Source organism: Alternaria hordeiaustralica (assembly GCF_023758085.1).
Source record: "Alternaria hordeiaustralica strain BMP 2776 chromosome Unknown scaffold_9, whole genome shotgun sequence".
Lineage (NCBI taxonomy): Eukaryota > Fungi > Ascomycota > Dothideomycetes > Pleosporales > Pleosporaceae > Alternaria > Alternaria hordeiaustralica.
The window spans coordinates 315,008-327,646 of NW_026056781.1; the positions used below are offsets into that span (position 1 = coordinate 315,008).

The 12,639-nt window shown below is 55.3% G+C and overlaps 7 protein-coding genes across 7 annotated transcripts; 3 read left to right on the plus strand and 4 right to left on the minus strand.

Annotated features, from left to right (window-relative positions):
- Nucleotides 1-822: 822 nt before the first annotated feature.
- Nucleotides 823-1,614, plus strand: J4E84_005341 (uncharacterized protein; the record flags this gene model as incomplete). The annotated part of the gene is made up of 2 exons (XM_049387938.1): nucleotides 823-927; nucleotides 982-1,614. 2 exons carry the CDS (start codon nucleotides 823-825, stop codon nucleotides 1,612-1,614), a joined length of 738 nt encoding a protein of 245 aa, XP_049244178.1.
- Nucleotides 1,615-1,876: 262 nt separating this feature from the next.
- Nucleotides 1,877-2,193, minus strand: J4E84_005342 (uncharacterized protein; the record flags this gene model as incomplete). The annotated part of the gene is made up of 2 exons (XM_049387939.1): nucleotides 1,877-2,041; nucleotides 2,092-2,193. The coding sequence occupies 2 exons, from the start codon at nucleotides 2,191-2,193 to the stop codon at nucleotides 1,877-1,879; spliced, it is 267 nt and encodes an 88-aa protein (XP_049244179.1).
- A 579-nt stretch (nucleotides 2,194-2,772) lies between these two features.
- J4E84_005343 (uncharacterized protein) lies at nucleotides 2,773-3,549 on the minus strand (the record flags this gene model as incomplete). Its single annotated transcript, XM_049387940.1, has 3 exons — nucleotides 2,773-3,082; nucleotides 3,133-3,243; nucleotides 3,296-3,549. The coding sequence occupies 3 exons, from the start codon at nucleotides 3,547-3,549 to the stop codon at nucleotides 2,773-2,775; spliced, it is 675 nt and encodes a 224-aa protein (XP_049244180.1).
- A 246-nt stretch (nucleotides 3,550-3,795) lies between these two features.
- On the plus strand, nucleotides 3,796-4,469 carry J4E84_005344 (uncharacterized protein; the record flags this gene model as incomplete). The annotated part of the gene is made up of 5 exons (XM_049387941.1): nucleotides 3,796-3,843; nucleotides 3,898-3,912; nucleotides 4,088-4,238; nucleotides 4,328-4,393; nucleotides 4,444-4,469. The coding sequence occupies 5 exons, from the start codon at nucleotides 3,796-3,798 to the stop codon at nucleotides 4,467-4,469; spliced, it is 306 nt and encodes a 101-aa protein (XP_049244181.1).
- A 974-nt stretch (nucleotides 4,470-5,443) lies between these two features.
- J4E84_005345 (uncharacterized protein) lies at nucleotides 5,444-9,504 on the plus strand (the record flags this gene model as incomplete). The annotated part of the gene is made up of 2 exons (XM_049387942.1): nucleotides 5,444-5,689; nucleotides 5,737-9,504. 2 exons carry the CDS (start codon nucleotides 5,444-5,446, stop codon nucleotides 9,502-9,504), a joined length of 4,014 nt encoding a protein of 1,337 aa, XP_049244182.1.
- Nucleotides 9,505-10,059: 555 nt separating this feature from the next.
- Nucleotides 10,060-10,683, minus strand: J4E84_005346 (uncharacterized protein; the record flags this gene model as incomplete). Its single annotated transcript, XM_049387943.1, has 1 exon — nucleotides 10,060-10,683. One exon carries the CDS (start codon nucleotides 10,681-10,683, stop codon nucleotides 10,060-10,062), a length of 624 nt encoding a protein of 207 aa, XP_049244183.1.
- A 451-nt stretch (nucleotides 10,684-11,134) lies between these two features.
- On the minus strand, nucleotides 11,135-11,740 carry J4E84_005347 (uncharacterized protein; the record flags this gene model as incomplete). Its single annotated transcript, XM_049387944.1, has 1 exon — nucleotides 11,135-11,740. One exon carries the CDS (start codon nucleotides 11,738-11,740, stop codon nucleotides 11,135-11,137), a length of 606 nt encoding a protein of 201 aa, XP_049244184.1.
- Nucleotides 11,741-12,639: the final 899 nt, after the last annotated feature.

Here is a 12,639-nt window from a genome sequence, read left to right on the forward strand (position 1 = left end):
CGCATACCGTTCACCGCATCACCAACAACGCAAAGCCCCCCGAGCGGCACAGTGTAATCTGGACCTACAATCTAGTCTCCCGTCTCCCCAAACCGACCAAGCGTTCTGACTACTCTAGCGTCATCTATTCCCGATACGGTCTTGACAGGGGTGGTACAGCCAGCCTTCCTGAGCCAGGCACAGCCGCTTCCTCCTTCCACGGCGACCAGCACATGTACGCCGCACCCGGCCTTTTGTTTCTTGACTTTAGGCGACGACGAGCAAGGGCGGGGTGGGTGGAGCTAAGGCCTGGAAACAGCGGCCAGTCTACTCCGCCGTCGTCGTCTGATCACGTCTAGCGTGCACCGTACTGTGTCTGGGAATTAGATATAAGGTGCCGGTTCACATCCCTGGATGTTGATATCACAAGCAAGCAACATTCAAGGTTTACTTTGCTACTACTGCTACGAACTATCCATAACTTATATTGCTTCGCCCCCTGGCTCACTATACTTTTTCGGAATAAATATCTACACGTTCGCGGAATCTATCATAACGGCCCTTTGAACTCGGTGATTGCTAAATACATTGGCCTCATTTCACGGGTCACGCAAAGCTCCTGCCGCCTTACGCTTTGGACCTTACCGGGCATCGCGATAACAAACGGCACAACGCACGAGGGGCTTCCCACGCGCACGGATTCCACAACCGACGGCTTGACTGCGCGCTGCTATTAATACATAGTACCACGGCCTTCCTCTTCTCGAGTTCTTGATTACCGTTCAACTACTCAGACAACTACGAAACAATCTTCACCACTTCTATACTTTATCCATATACAAGATGGTCAAGATCTCCGCCCTCGCCCTCGGGCTCCTCACCCTTGCCAGCGAAGTCTGCGCTCAAAAGACAGTCAAGGTCATGCCATTTGGTGCTTCCATTGTCTCGGTACGTATCCCACCTTCCTCACTTCAAATTTCCACCCACTGACTCCCATTCAAGCGATGCTGGCGCGCCAACCTCCAAACCAAGCTTAGGGATGCAGGTGTGACGAACTTTGACTTTGTCGGTGGCCAAAAGAGCACCTGCAGTGGGACCAACATCGACCAGGATCACGAAGGTCACCCCGGATTCCAAGCCGCCGACATCGTCAAGAACAGCCAACTGCCTGGCTGGCTCGACAAGAACCCTCCGGATGTTGTTCTCATGCTCCTCGGTACGAACGATGTCCTCATTGGCAAGAGGCCTATCAACGACATCATCGCCTCGTACGACATTCTTATCGCACAAATGCGGAAGAAGAATCCCAACATGCAGATCGTCGTCTCTAACCTCCTTCCATTGGACCCCGCGCGCTTCAATGCCCAGGCCGTTCAAGGCATCAAAGACCTCAACGCTTACATGGCTACGCATATGCCTAAGAAGAGCAATGTGAAGAGCCCGGTCTACTTTGTGGACAACTTCGCCGACTTCGACGCAGTCAAGGACACAGATGACGGTGAACACCCCAACTTGCAGACGGGTGTACAGAAGATGGCGAACAAGTTCTTCGACGCCACAAGGACAGCAATCAAGGGAGCTGCTGCGGTCAAGGCGAAGAGGCAGAGCATAGTTGAGAGGAGACTACTAGACTAGAGTGGAGCGATGAGGTAGACTGTAACGAATTCATGACTTTTCATTGTGCTAAACTAGACTTGGGTATCTTAATGCAATGCCATTCCTTACTCCAGAAATCAAGTTTCGAATGTGATATGCCGCCAGACAGATGCCACCAGCTTTGATCAAGCTTGGGTATCGTTCTTTCAATATCAGGTTCCAACTTTTATACTGTCGCCAGACGGGTACCATGAGCGGAGGAGAGACGGTCGTCCGCAGGTGTCTTGGTGGTGCGCGGTCGTCAGGGCTTTGTGGTCTTGTCTGAGTCGCCCTCCGACTCGTAGGCACCCGCCTGCGAGGTGGCTTTGTCCTTGGCGGCCTTGCGTGCGGCCACGATTCCACGAGACTTCTTGCTCCTGATGAATTTGGCTTCTGCAGCCTCAGCAGCCTCGATGGCCGCGATCTTCTGTTGTACGTTAGTGCCATGGTAGTGTCAGGAGGTGATGAGATACTTACGGCTGCCTCGGCCCTCTTGACCTCGTGCATGGCAATTGCGTCTGCCGCCGCAGAGTCCTTGTCGTTGCAGACGTAGGTAGTTTCGTATCCTGCTCGACCCATCTTTTCTGGCTGGTTGGCGAGGTGGTGGAGTGCTTTGATGACTACTGTGTAGTCTGGTGTGGCTGATCGCCATTAGCAAAAGATACGCTGAAGCCGTACAATATACTAACTGGTGATGGGAGTTTGGTGGTTGGAGAACCAAAACAAAAGCTCAAAAGTTTGTATATAGCTTCTAGCTTTTGTTAGCGCAGAGGTGAAGGGCAGTCTGGGGCTACTGCCCTTCACCTCGAGTCCCGGTGACCAAGACATGGCTGCACAAAGAGGTTCGGCAACGGTGGAGGGGTTCATGAAGGAGAGACAGAGACGGAGGGGCAGGAAAGATTGATATATGGCTAGCGGCTGTGTGCGTTTGCCTCGTTAAAGTCGCCGTCAATGGGGATTACGACGGCGCGGTGCAGTTTTCAGACCACAAGGAAATTGCAAACGCGTCAGGAAGAGCGGTGTTGCGGCGGCCAGGCAGCATGCGGGACGCTCGAACATCAACATCAATATACGGGACATCCAGGAGGAAAATATCTTGAAAATGTAATTCAATGCAGTATGTACACGTGCTGTTTCGCGCCTGGCCAAATCCAACTCTTACTTGGTTGTTATGATCTTGAGCTTCTTTGGGCTGTGACTGAACAAGTTGGCATATGCCTTGGGGACGGTCTTCCGCTTGTTGGGCTCCTGGACAAAGTACTCGTAGCCTTGCTTGTTAGCAAATTTGATGGCATCCTCCTTGGACTTGAACTGTATCCGGTGGCCGTTCATGAAGTCGGCAGACGACTGCCAGCCCATGAGCGGGTTCTCCCATCGGTGGCCCTTGGGGAGGACGTCCCAGTCCATCAGCCAGTGCGAGGCGTTCCAGTCGCCGGATTGTGTGGCTGTCTTGGAGGGCTTGTAGATGCTGGGAACAATTAGTATCACGGCCGACGTCGGGTGGAGGATGTCTCGTACCGAACAGTACGCGCCTGGAGGTCGGTGGGGGCGCCGGAGAGAACGGCAGCCGCAACACTGTCACCGGGCTCGCTGCCGTCCATGACGCGCTTGGGAACCGGGGAGAAGTTGCTGGGGACATGTTAGCCATATGCCGCCTTATCCTTATCCACGGTTGACGCACGAGGTCCGGTAGTCAATGGCGACATTGTAGTCTGGCTGGTGCCTCATTCCCTCGGCGGCGTTTTCCTCGCGGATCTGGGTGGACTCGCTCGTGAGTTTGACGGCGGGCGCATCTTCGGAGCTCGTCTTGTGGCCGTGGGGAGTGGGCTCGTTGGTCGCATAGGTGCGGAAGGAGGGGGCGATGACCCTCGCCGCGGAGGGCCGCAGGGCGGGGGCGAGCAGTCGCGATGCAATTGTCCTCGGTAGGGCGGCCATGGTGGTTGTGTCGTCGGCGTGGCGGGCGGGAATGCTGGTGATGTCGATGCAATGGGATGAAGCTGGGGTGGTTGCTTGGCGAAGGCGCCGGCATAATCCGTCCTGCAGCTTTCTTCCTCGAACCTCACCACCGACCGCACGACCTCCATCTCCACTCCATCGTCTTGCCCGCCCTGGTACGTCGCCCGAACCGATCCGCCACGCAGAGAGAGTGCAATTGATGCTAACTGGCCCGCAGCCGTCAAGATGAGCTTCATGCAAAAGCGCGGTCTCTCGACCCTCATCCCCCCCAAGGTACGGCTTCTGTCTGCCCCTCGGACCGCGCATGGCACTGACAATGCTCTCTAGATTGCTTCTCCCAATGTAAGAGTCCTCCAAACGCTATCCTAGCACGCCTTCGAACCCCCGCAATCGCATACGCGCAACCTTCGGCCCACCGCAAACGCCTCCACAGTCACAGCACCCCGACTGCGAACCTTGGCGCAACCCAACGACTCTCAAAATGGCGGTTCCAGACCAGGGCTGATGTACGAAACAGGCTATCGGCTCCTCCCCCAATGCTGTCCGCATGCAGAAGGTCGTGAGCTTCTACGAGAAGCTGCCCCGTGGCCCAGCTCCCGAGCCCGAGGCCAAGGGTCTTCTCGGACGCTACCAGAAGAAGTACATGGGCAAGAACCCTTCGGCAAGGCGTGAGTGCACCCGGCGGGACAGGAGACTATGCGAGCGCTGTCCTTGAGCCTGCGAGATCGGATGGGAGCACCAGACTGACCCTGTACAGCCCTCGTTCACGTCATTGGCTTCCTGATCGCCATCGGCTACGCGCAGAACTACTACTTCCATCTCCGTAAGTCGATTCAGATGCGCTGACGAGATGATGTGACTCACCACTTGCAGGCCACCACAAGAACAACGAGCACTAAGCGGGTCTTCTGAATGCGCTGCATCGTCACGGGCGAATAGACCGGATGTGTATATGTAAAGTGTAGTTGGTGAATCAAACATCTAGCCAAGACAGTCTCTTCTCCTATCATGCAAATGACTCTGCCCTCTTTGTCAACATCCAGTCAACATCCACACGTGTGCGGCGGCGGAGGCCTGGACAGCTCTCATGGGGCCGACAACGTCATCCCAAGTGAGGTTAACGTAGTACATCATGTGCAGTGCTGCGAAAATCTAGTGGGTCTTGTCGTCTCGTTTCTGAAATACACATGTCAAAGAACCTCACGTGCATGGTGTGAGCATGTGTCAGTAGCAGTCTGTCGACCAGTCTTCTCAGCAGGCTTCGTCCGGCCCGCACCTCCGCAGCTCAGGCGTGAGTCGTGATTGTCGCTGCAGCCGTGTGACGCACAGCTCCCAGGGCATTCCAGATGTCAGAATCGATACAAAGAGGACCCCAGGCGTGTGCCAAGACTAGCGCCTCTCACCATCGTGGCTACTCAAGCTACCCGCCTCAACCTCCTATACACCCATCCACACCCGCAGTCCGCCCCACCACGAAAGGGCCCCTTCTTTCACGCCGCCCCCTCCCGAGCGCGACTCCACGCCGTTCGGTGAATCAGCGCGACCCAGCACGTGTTCGCGACTGCCTCCAGCCCGCGCATCCATCCAGCGAAACACTCCGAAACCTCCGCACTCGCCGCGTCACCTCAGCAACTTGCAGATAGCAACTCTGCGGAAGCGCCCACTTGACATCCGTGGCGACTTGTAGCATCTGACATTAGGTGATTATCCCCAACTTTTCTTAGCTCTCATGTCGCATGTGGAAGACAGCGGGCGTCCGGCCGGGCTCGCCTCGCAGCAGTCGGCGCCGCTTACGCCCACGTCCTTGTTTGGATCAGACCAAGAACACCTTTCTGACATTGAGTCTTGCGCCACTTCAGTTCCGGAAACTGTTATGGCAGAGCAGGTTGCCAACGATGTGGTAAAGGAAGCACAGTCGGTGGGTCGTTCTGCGCCCATCGACGACTCTGCGTCAACTACCAACACCCCCGCCGTCAACGGCGAACCGCCCTCGGGCACAGCGACCACGAAACCGACCCCACGAGAAGCGTCTCCTGCGAAACCCGCTGTGAACGGCACAGGTGCACCCGCCACTGGTAGTGCACACGTGTCAGACAAGGCCGATGGAGATGTGCCAGCTGTAAGTAGCGAGGAAGAGGCATCCGGACGAGGTGTTAATAGTAGCAGGGCGAGAACAAGCAGTCGGATGCATCACGGCACGATTCCAAACAGCCCCACCTCAATGGCTTCTCGAGCGAACATCTGGCGGCAGAGTCGCAAGCCGTAGCAGATGCCAGTGGTGGCTCAGATACCGACATCAGCCGCCCGGGAAGCGTCGACCAATCCAAGCGCGACGGAGTTCACGTGCGGACCAACTCAGCAGCCAAGAAACAGCCGTTCAAGTCAGTATCTGTGACCAAGAGCTTTCTAGCCAAGACCGTTCCGACCACGCCTGCTGCACGACCAGGGGAGAAAGCAGCCCCGGCAGCTCCGCCCAAGACATCGATTCTCACCGCGAAGCCCCGCCTCGTAGCGAAATCCGGCACTGGCAACGCCCCGCGTGCGCTGGGACAGACCAATGGCGCAGGTGCAGGTCCAGATGCGAGAAAAGTCTGGAATAAGAACCAGCCCGTCCCAACTCCCCCGCCCAAAACCTTCACCGACGAAGAACTGAAGCAGCAGTACGGTATACATCTTGCAACACGCCTACAGGCAGACGAAGGAGGCAAGGAGGCCAAGTGGGCAGACATTGACGATGATGAGGAAGACTGGACCCCGGAAGCAGTACAATGGATGGATGGAACCAAGTCCTCGGTTGCGGTGCCACCGGAGACGCAGCCACCGCCCGCCGAAGAGCCCAAGACTATTCTCAAGCCTGAGACGCCCGCTGAAGCACCCAAGCCTACTACGTCCCCGGCTCCAGCTACGAACGCGCCCAAATTGAGCGTCACTGGTGGTGCCAAAACTATCTTGAAGCCTGGTGCGCACACGCAGCCCACTACTGGAAAGTCAAGTCTGGTCCTCAAGGGTCAGCCAGAGAGACCAACTCTAGTGGCCAAGCCATCAGCAACCGAGAAGAAGTCACCATGGGCGCCCCTGCCTCCAGTCGAGAAGGTGTCGCCGATCCAAATCAATCCCCCTGCGCAGCAACCGCCCCCACAGCGCTACTCACAGCGTGATTCCTATGGTTACGACTCCATGCCCCCACCTCCCGCGAAGGAGATCGCCCCAGATGATTTTAATCGCAACTGGCGCAACGAAAGCGGCGGCCGAGATACTCGAGACGGCCGGGAATTGTTTAATTCGCAGAGTGGTCGTTATGAGCCTGTACACAATGACATGCGGCGGGGTTCTGGACGAGATGCTGGTGGTGGTTACCGGCAGCAGCCGTCCGCTGTGTTACAGAGGCCTTCTCAGGACGGCGGCCCAGCAGAGCCCTCAGCGGCGTTCCAGACGTCAAGGGCAAGCGCGGATGGTCCTACTTGGGGCAGGAGGAGGAACTCGTCCAACGTTAGTGGAACTATGCCTAGGCGCATGTCGATGGACCCACGGGGAGTAGACATGCCTACTGGTCCCATGAACATGGAGCGACGCGAATCGCACTCGATCAACGGTGTGGACCCTTCGGATCCTGCAGCTTCCAGACAGTCGCCATTCCAGCAGATGAAGTCTCCGAACGTTCCTCATGCACACCCGGCTTCACCCTATGGCTCAGTAACCTCAGCTGTACAAGATGCACCCGCGCCTACACCAGCACCACCGGCAGAGAACCCAGTCGAGGTACAGAAACGTTTGATGGCTGAGAAGATCGAGCGCGCTCGTCTCAAGAAACAGCAGGATGCGGAAGCCGAGAAGCAGGCAGAGGCAGAGAGGAAAGAACGTCTTGCTAAGAAGTTGGCCGCTATGGGACCGCCTGAACCCAAGCCCAAAAACAAGGATCAGTCGCCTACACGCCCCGAGCAGTCCCCACAGAAAGACAAGGCTGCTCCTGCGCCATTGCAATCACCGCCAAAACCACCTGTCCCGACTGCCGAGGGTGAGGTTACACAGTATGGGATGATGAAGGTCCATCAGTCTCACCCGGTGAAAAGATCGCCTCAGGCGAGCCATGCTCAAGTAAATCCCTCACCAGTGACTGCTCCTTCATCACTTAGCCAGCAATCGACGCCGCCGTTTGACGCCTTCACTCGTGACAACGAAAAGTCTCGGCTGTCAACTGAACAATCTCAAGCGATCGCTCACCAATCAGACGGCGCTATCCCTTCTGGGCCTAGGCCGCAGGCACCTACGACCTGGTCGCAGTCTTCTTCTACAGCACCTCAACCCAGACCTTGGACATCACAAGTTTGGGGTCCTCCCGGCGCAAAAGATCGAGCTCTTGGTAACGGTACCTTCGACTCTGATTACAGAGGCCAGTCTCGCCCCGGTGCCCAGCAGCAACTTCCTGTTCAGCCACCTGCCGCGACAGCTCCCATTGGCACAGGCCTAGCTCCTCAGGCCTTGACATCACACTCAACAAGACAGATGCCTCCATCCCAACCAATGTACTCGCAGCGATCCTCGCGCACCCAAAACGCTGCGGCGGCTAGGGCGGCTAGACCACCCCCAAGGAACGTCACTGGCGGCGGTTGGGATACATTTGGTGAACTTATCAAAAAGGATGACCAGGACCTCGCAGCGAAGAATGCTCAAGATCGAGAACGCCAGGGCGAATTCCGTCCCGAGCTTCGAGAGGTATACAAAGATCAACGTGGGCAAGCACAAGTGACGCTGCATGACAAGGTCGCCGCCGAACTGGCTCTTGCCGAGGCATTGAAAAAGGACGATACTACGAAGCCTTTGGTTGAAGGTTCGTCGCCTCAGCAAGGTCTGACTCAAGGCCCTCTCCAGCAGGCTACTGGTCCTCGCGCATCGCGCTTCTTCCCTCGTCCGACTGAGACCTCAACAGAGGCGACGGCGTCTCCGTCGACCTTTGTGTCAAGCAAAGCAGACTCGCCTCCTCCGCCTCCCGAGACAGAGACACACCCTGCTTTCAGCAGTGAAGCCGGTCACCCATTGGTGAGGCTTCCGAAGCCCTCGCCTGTCGTGCGACTTCCACCTTCGGCAGCTGGTAACGGGACCTCCGCTGCTTCTCACGTAAACATGCCGTCGCGCGGTCAAGCTCTAGGCGCCAGACCTCTCGCAATGAACCCGGAGTGGCAGGCAAGGTTTAACAAGCTCCTCGACAAGCCAGGTTCCAACCGTTCATCAACCCTCCCAAGCACGTCTCCAATGCTGCCGGTCGCTACTCCACAGCAAGGCGCGGTCGCTCCGGCTGCCTTGTCCAAGGCTTCGCTAGACGTTCGAGGAAATACTGGTCCTGCAACCGTGTCATTGCCCAGCGCATCCCAGGCGAGAATCTTTGCAGATGATCGTGGTGCAGATGCTGTCACTCGCGGTGACACTGAGGCTCTGTTCGAAGACAGGGAATTCGGTTCGCTGCCCACTGTCAAACTGTCCAAGGTTCCGCACCTCGCAGCCAATCAGCCACCCAAGGCCGCGCCTAGAGATGAGCAGCACCCTAGGCACAAGAAGTTGGAGAACCCATTCACCATTCGCCGCCTAGAGGCGTTCGACATTGAGAAGACCACACAGAACAGGCTTAAGTTCGACGTCGTTGTGCGCCTCGCAAACATGCGTCAGCCTGTCACCAAGTCAGTGCAGAGGAAGCACTACGGTCCAAAACTCAACAGGCAACCGAAACCCAAAGCGACTGGTACGCCGAGCACCACTTCTACCAACAGTGCGAAGGACCGCCCGCGCAAGCCCTCGCACCAAAGTCAGACAGATCGTTCCTACAACAACAGCTCTTCGCGCCCGTCTGCTCCCAAGACTTGGTCCACCAGCAACAACAATGCTCCTCGCTCATCCCCAGCTCACACAGCTACAACTTGGGCTAAGGTTGCAACGGCTTAAGTGTCGTCCACAGTCTCCCTCGTTAGCTTCAACCACTGCTACAAGGAATGTCCTTCTCGTTCGACCACTGTCGCCGCACATGTACAGGACTGTCTGATAACTCTTCGAAGTGCTTCACCTGGTCACTCTACGTACTGTTCTCATCGCAGCACACCATTTCACCCTTCTTCCTCTTCAACAGCAGTATATATCGCGGCATCTTGTACCACAACGGTTTGAGTGGATCACAGGGTCGCTTTTCTTGGGAGGCAGTGTACTCCCGATCTTTCTTCCACTGGACTCCAAGTCCTCATTTCTTGCTTTGGCGCGACATCACTTTCGGGGTCAGCATGTTTTTCTTTCCTTAGACCTTCGTTCATCTCCTTGCCATGACCGGCGTCAGGACGCGAGTATGGGTATTGACAGCTACGACGGGCCATGACCTCGTGGATGCGGAAATTGGGATGACGATAGAGGATTTCGTGTACTGCTAATAATACTTCTGAAACTTCATACTGCTTTACCCTGCTGTTCTTGTGATGGCGAACTACTGTTCTTCTGCTTGGAAATATAGGACTATGCATCTAATTGCCTCACCGGAAAGTTGACGGCTTCAAGATTTGTTCCTCCAACCTGCTTGCCACTCGCTGCAGTGATCAGGCCATCCAGCCAATCTTGGTGTCCTAGGAGCATCTTGTTCGGCTTCTGCTCCTCCCAGTCCTTGAAAATCTGCCCAATCTGACTCTCCTGCGTCAAGATCCTCACCCTCTGCCCCTCCAGATCCTCTACAACCCACGCATGATAAATCTCCAGCCCATCTGGCGTCTTGGAGCTCCACGCCAACCTGCCCGCGCGCCCGTTACTCTCCGGCTGCTCCGACTCCTCGACCGTGCAGGTCAGCGGGGGGGAACCGAAAGTGCTGAATTTGAAGACGTCGCCTTTGTGCAGGAAGGTGCTGTCGGATGACGGAGGAGTGATTTGAGCGCAATTCTTGTAGTAGGACTCCCATTTTGAGATGTTGGCTAGTAGGGCCCAGATTTGTGTGCTGGTAAGGTCTTTGGCGATGCGCTCGTTGGAGACGAAGTTGTCGGTTGTGCCCGGGAGGAAGTGCGATGGCCAGTTGATTGCGGATTGGGTCGCCATGTTATCGGGTGAACAGATTCTGTTTACTTGGAGATTCCCTGCTGATTGTACGTACATTTATGTATAAATTGCTATAGCAGGATGTAGATGGAGGCTGCAGGTAGATCCTTGACCGTTCATCAAATGTATCGATGGATATCGTTGACGCTAACATGTGGCGCTTGTACATCATTGCGCATGGAAAAGACTACATCCGCGAGGATCCACAACTACACTGATTTGTCACTTTTGAACCTGAGCGGGGATGCATTTAGCAATGTTTTGCGCATTTTGTTTATTTCTTGGGAACATTATCGTGGCTCGAGGTGCTATGCGCAAACTTTAATGTCGACGTCATAACGAAGGCCTGATCTCGACGCGAGCAGCCACGTCTGTGATCCGCTAGTAGAGAACATAATGTCCACTCAACCTTGAGAGCTAAAAGAGATATCGGCGAAAGAGATGAACGCCAGGGTGCAGTTCTTTGACCCAAGGTTTTCCATGTTGCACTGCCTAGTGCCCAATAGCTTTATAGACTGTCATTGACCAAGATCTCATTGTTGAAGTGGAACTCCGTGACGGCGACGAGGAGCTCATCTTGTGCGCTGCTCATTGGCAACCCATTGGCCATCATCGCTTTTCTGCAGTCTTCGTCGCGCCAACAGTCATTCCTGACGTCATGGTGCCATGCCAATGGGCAGAGAACATGCCCAGCCTTCCTGACGACATATTTCTCGATAACTACATCGCCAACTAGTCTCTGGTCTTTCATAGCACTGTCGGTACGTGAGACTGTCACCACTGCTTGCAGGTACTTGCGCTGCTTGATCCAATCCCGCAGCCCCTCCAACATGAAGTAATCCGCCTCTGCCTCGACCCGGCTGTAGAGAGGATAGTCGAAGCCGTCTTTCCTCGTCCAGTAGAGCGGAAACCTGGAAGGCCGACGCATAAAGCTGAGTAGATGCTCGAATGTATGCGCATCCGCGTCGACGTAGTACGAGCCGTCGGCCTGGAGGTCCGCGCCGTCTTGCCAGCGAGTGAGTAGACCCTCAAAATAAGGCGAGACCGAGAGGACTGATTTAGACGTGCGAAATTTGCGACCGGATACGTCGAGCGTAATCTGATTGTCTGCCATGATAGGAAGAGATGGACAAGCTCGGATTGAAGAGGAGGGAGGTCTGGCTGGGGGGCGATGTCAGCTTTTATGCTACGAGACATGTGCAAACTCTGGATTCACGCTGCGATATCGCGTGATACACTGTTTGTGAAAACATGAGGGTGATCTGAGCAGAGTGACATGGTGTCTCTGGAATGCTAACTACCAACCCGCAGTTAAATTTAATGAAGTGCCTCGGGAGAGATGTAATACGACATGACAGAGAAGATCAATATCACAAAGCGACGTCATCAAATTCCATCATCGCAGGCCATGAGAGTCCTACTACACAACTACATACTTAAGGAACCTTACATTCAAAGGTCCAAAACGATTTAGGGTAACTGAATCACCGTTGCTTGATTCACAGCCTTCAAAACTGGCTCATTTCGTTATCTCTTCCAGCGCTCACCCACAGCCACTCGTCATCGTCTTTCGAGGTGTTCTTATCGTGAATATATGCGTGAGGCCCACAGATATGCGTTGAAGACGCGGGGATGTTACTATCAACAGAATCATGGGGCCGAGGGTATTGGCAATGGCAATTTGCGTTCATACACTGCGATGGCTGCGTTGACACTGCTTGCGCTGGTAGCGTGTACTGGGTTTCCAAATACCTCGCATCGTGATTCGGTACGTAATATTGTGGCTGAACGTGAAGCCATGATGTTGGCTCTGCAGGTAGCGAATAGTTCGCCTCGTAGCCCAAACCCCAATCGTGGAGTCTCTCGCAGTCGCAACAGTCGTAACCCATCTCATCGGGAGTCACTCGAGGAAGACCAAGGCCCGGATGCTCATATAGGAATTGATCGAAAGATTGAACCATGCGAGGCACTGGAGAAATTGCGAGGGACCCCTCGTATGGGTCGTGGCGGTGG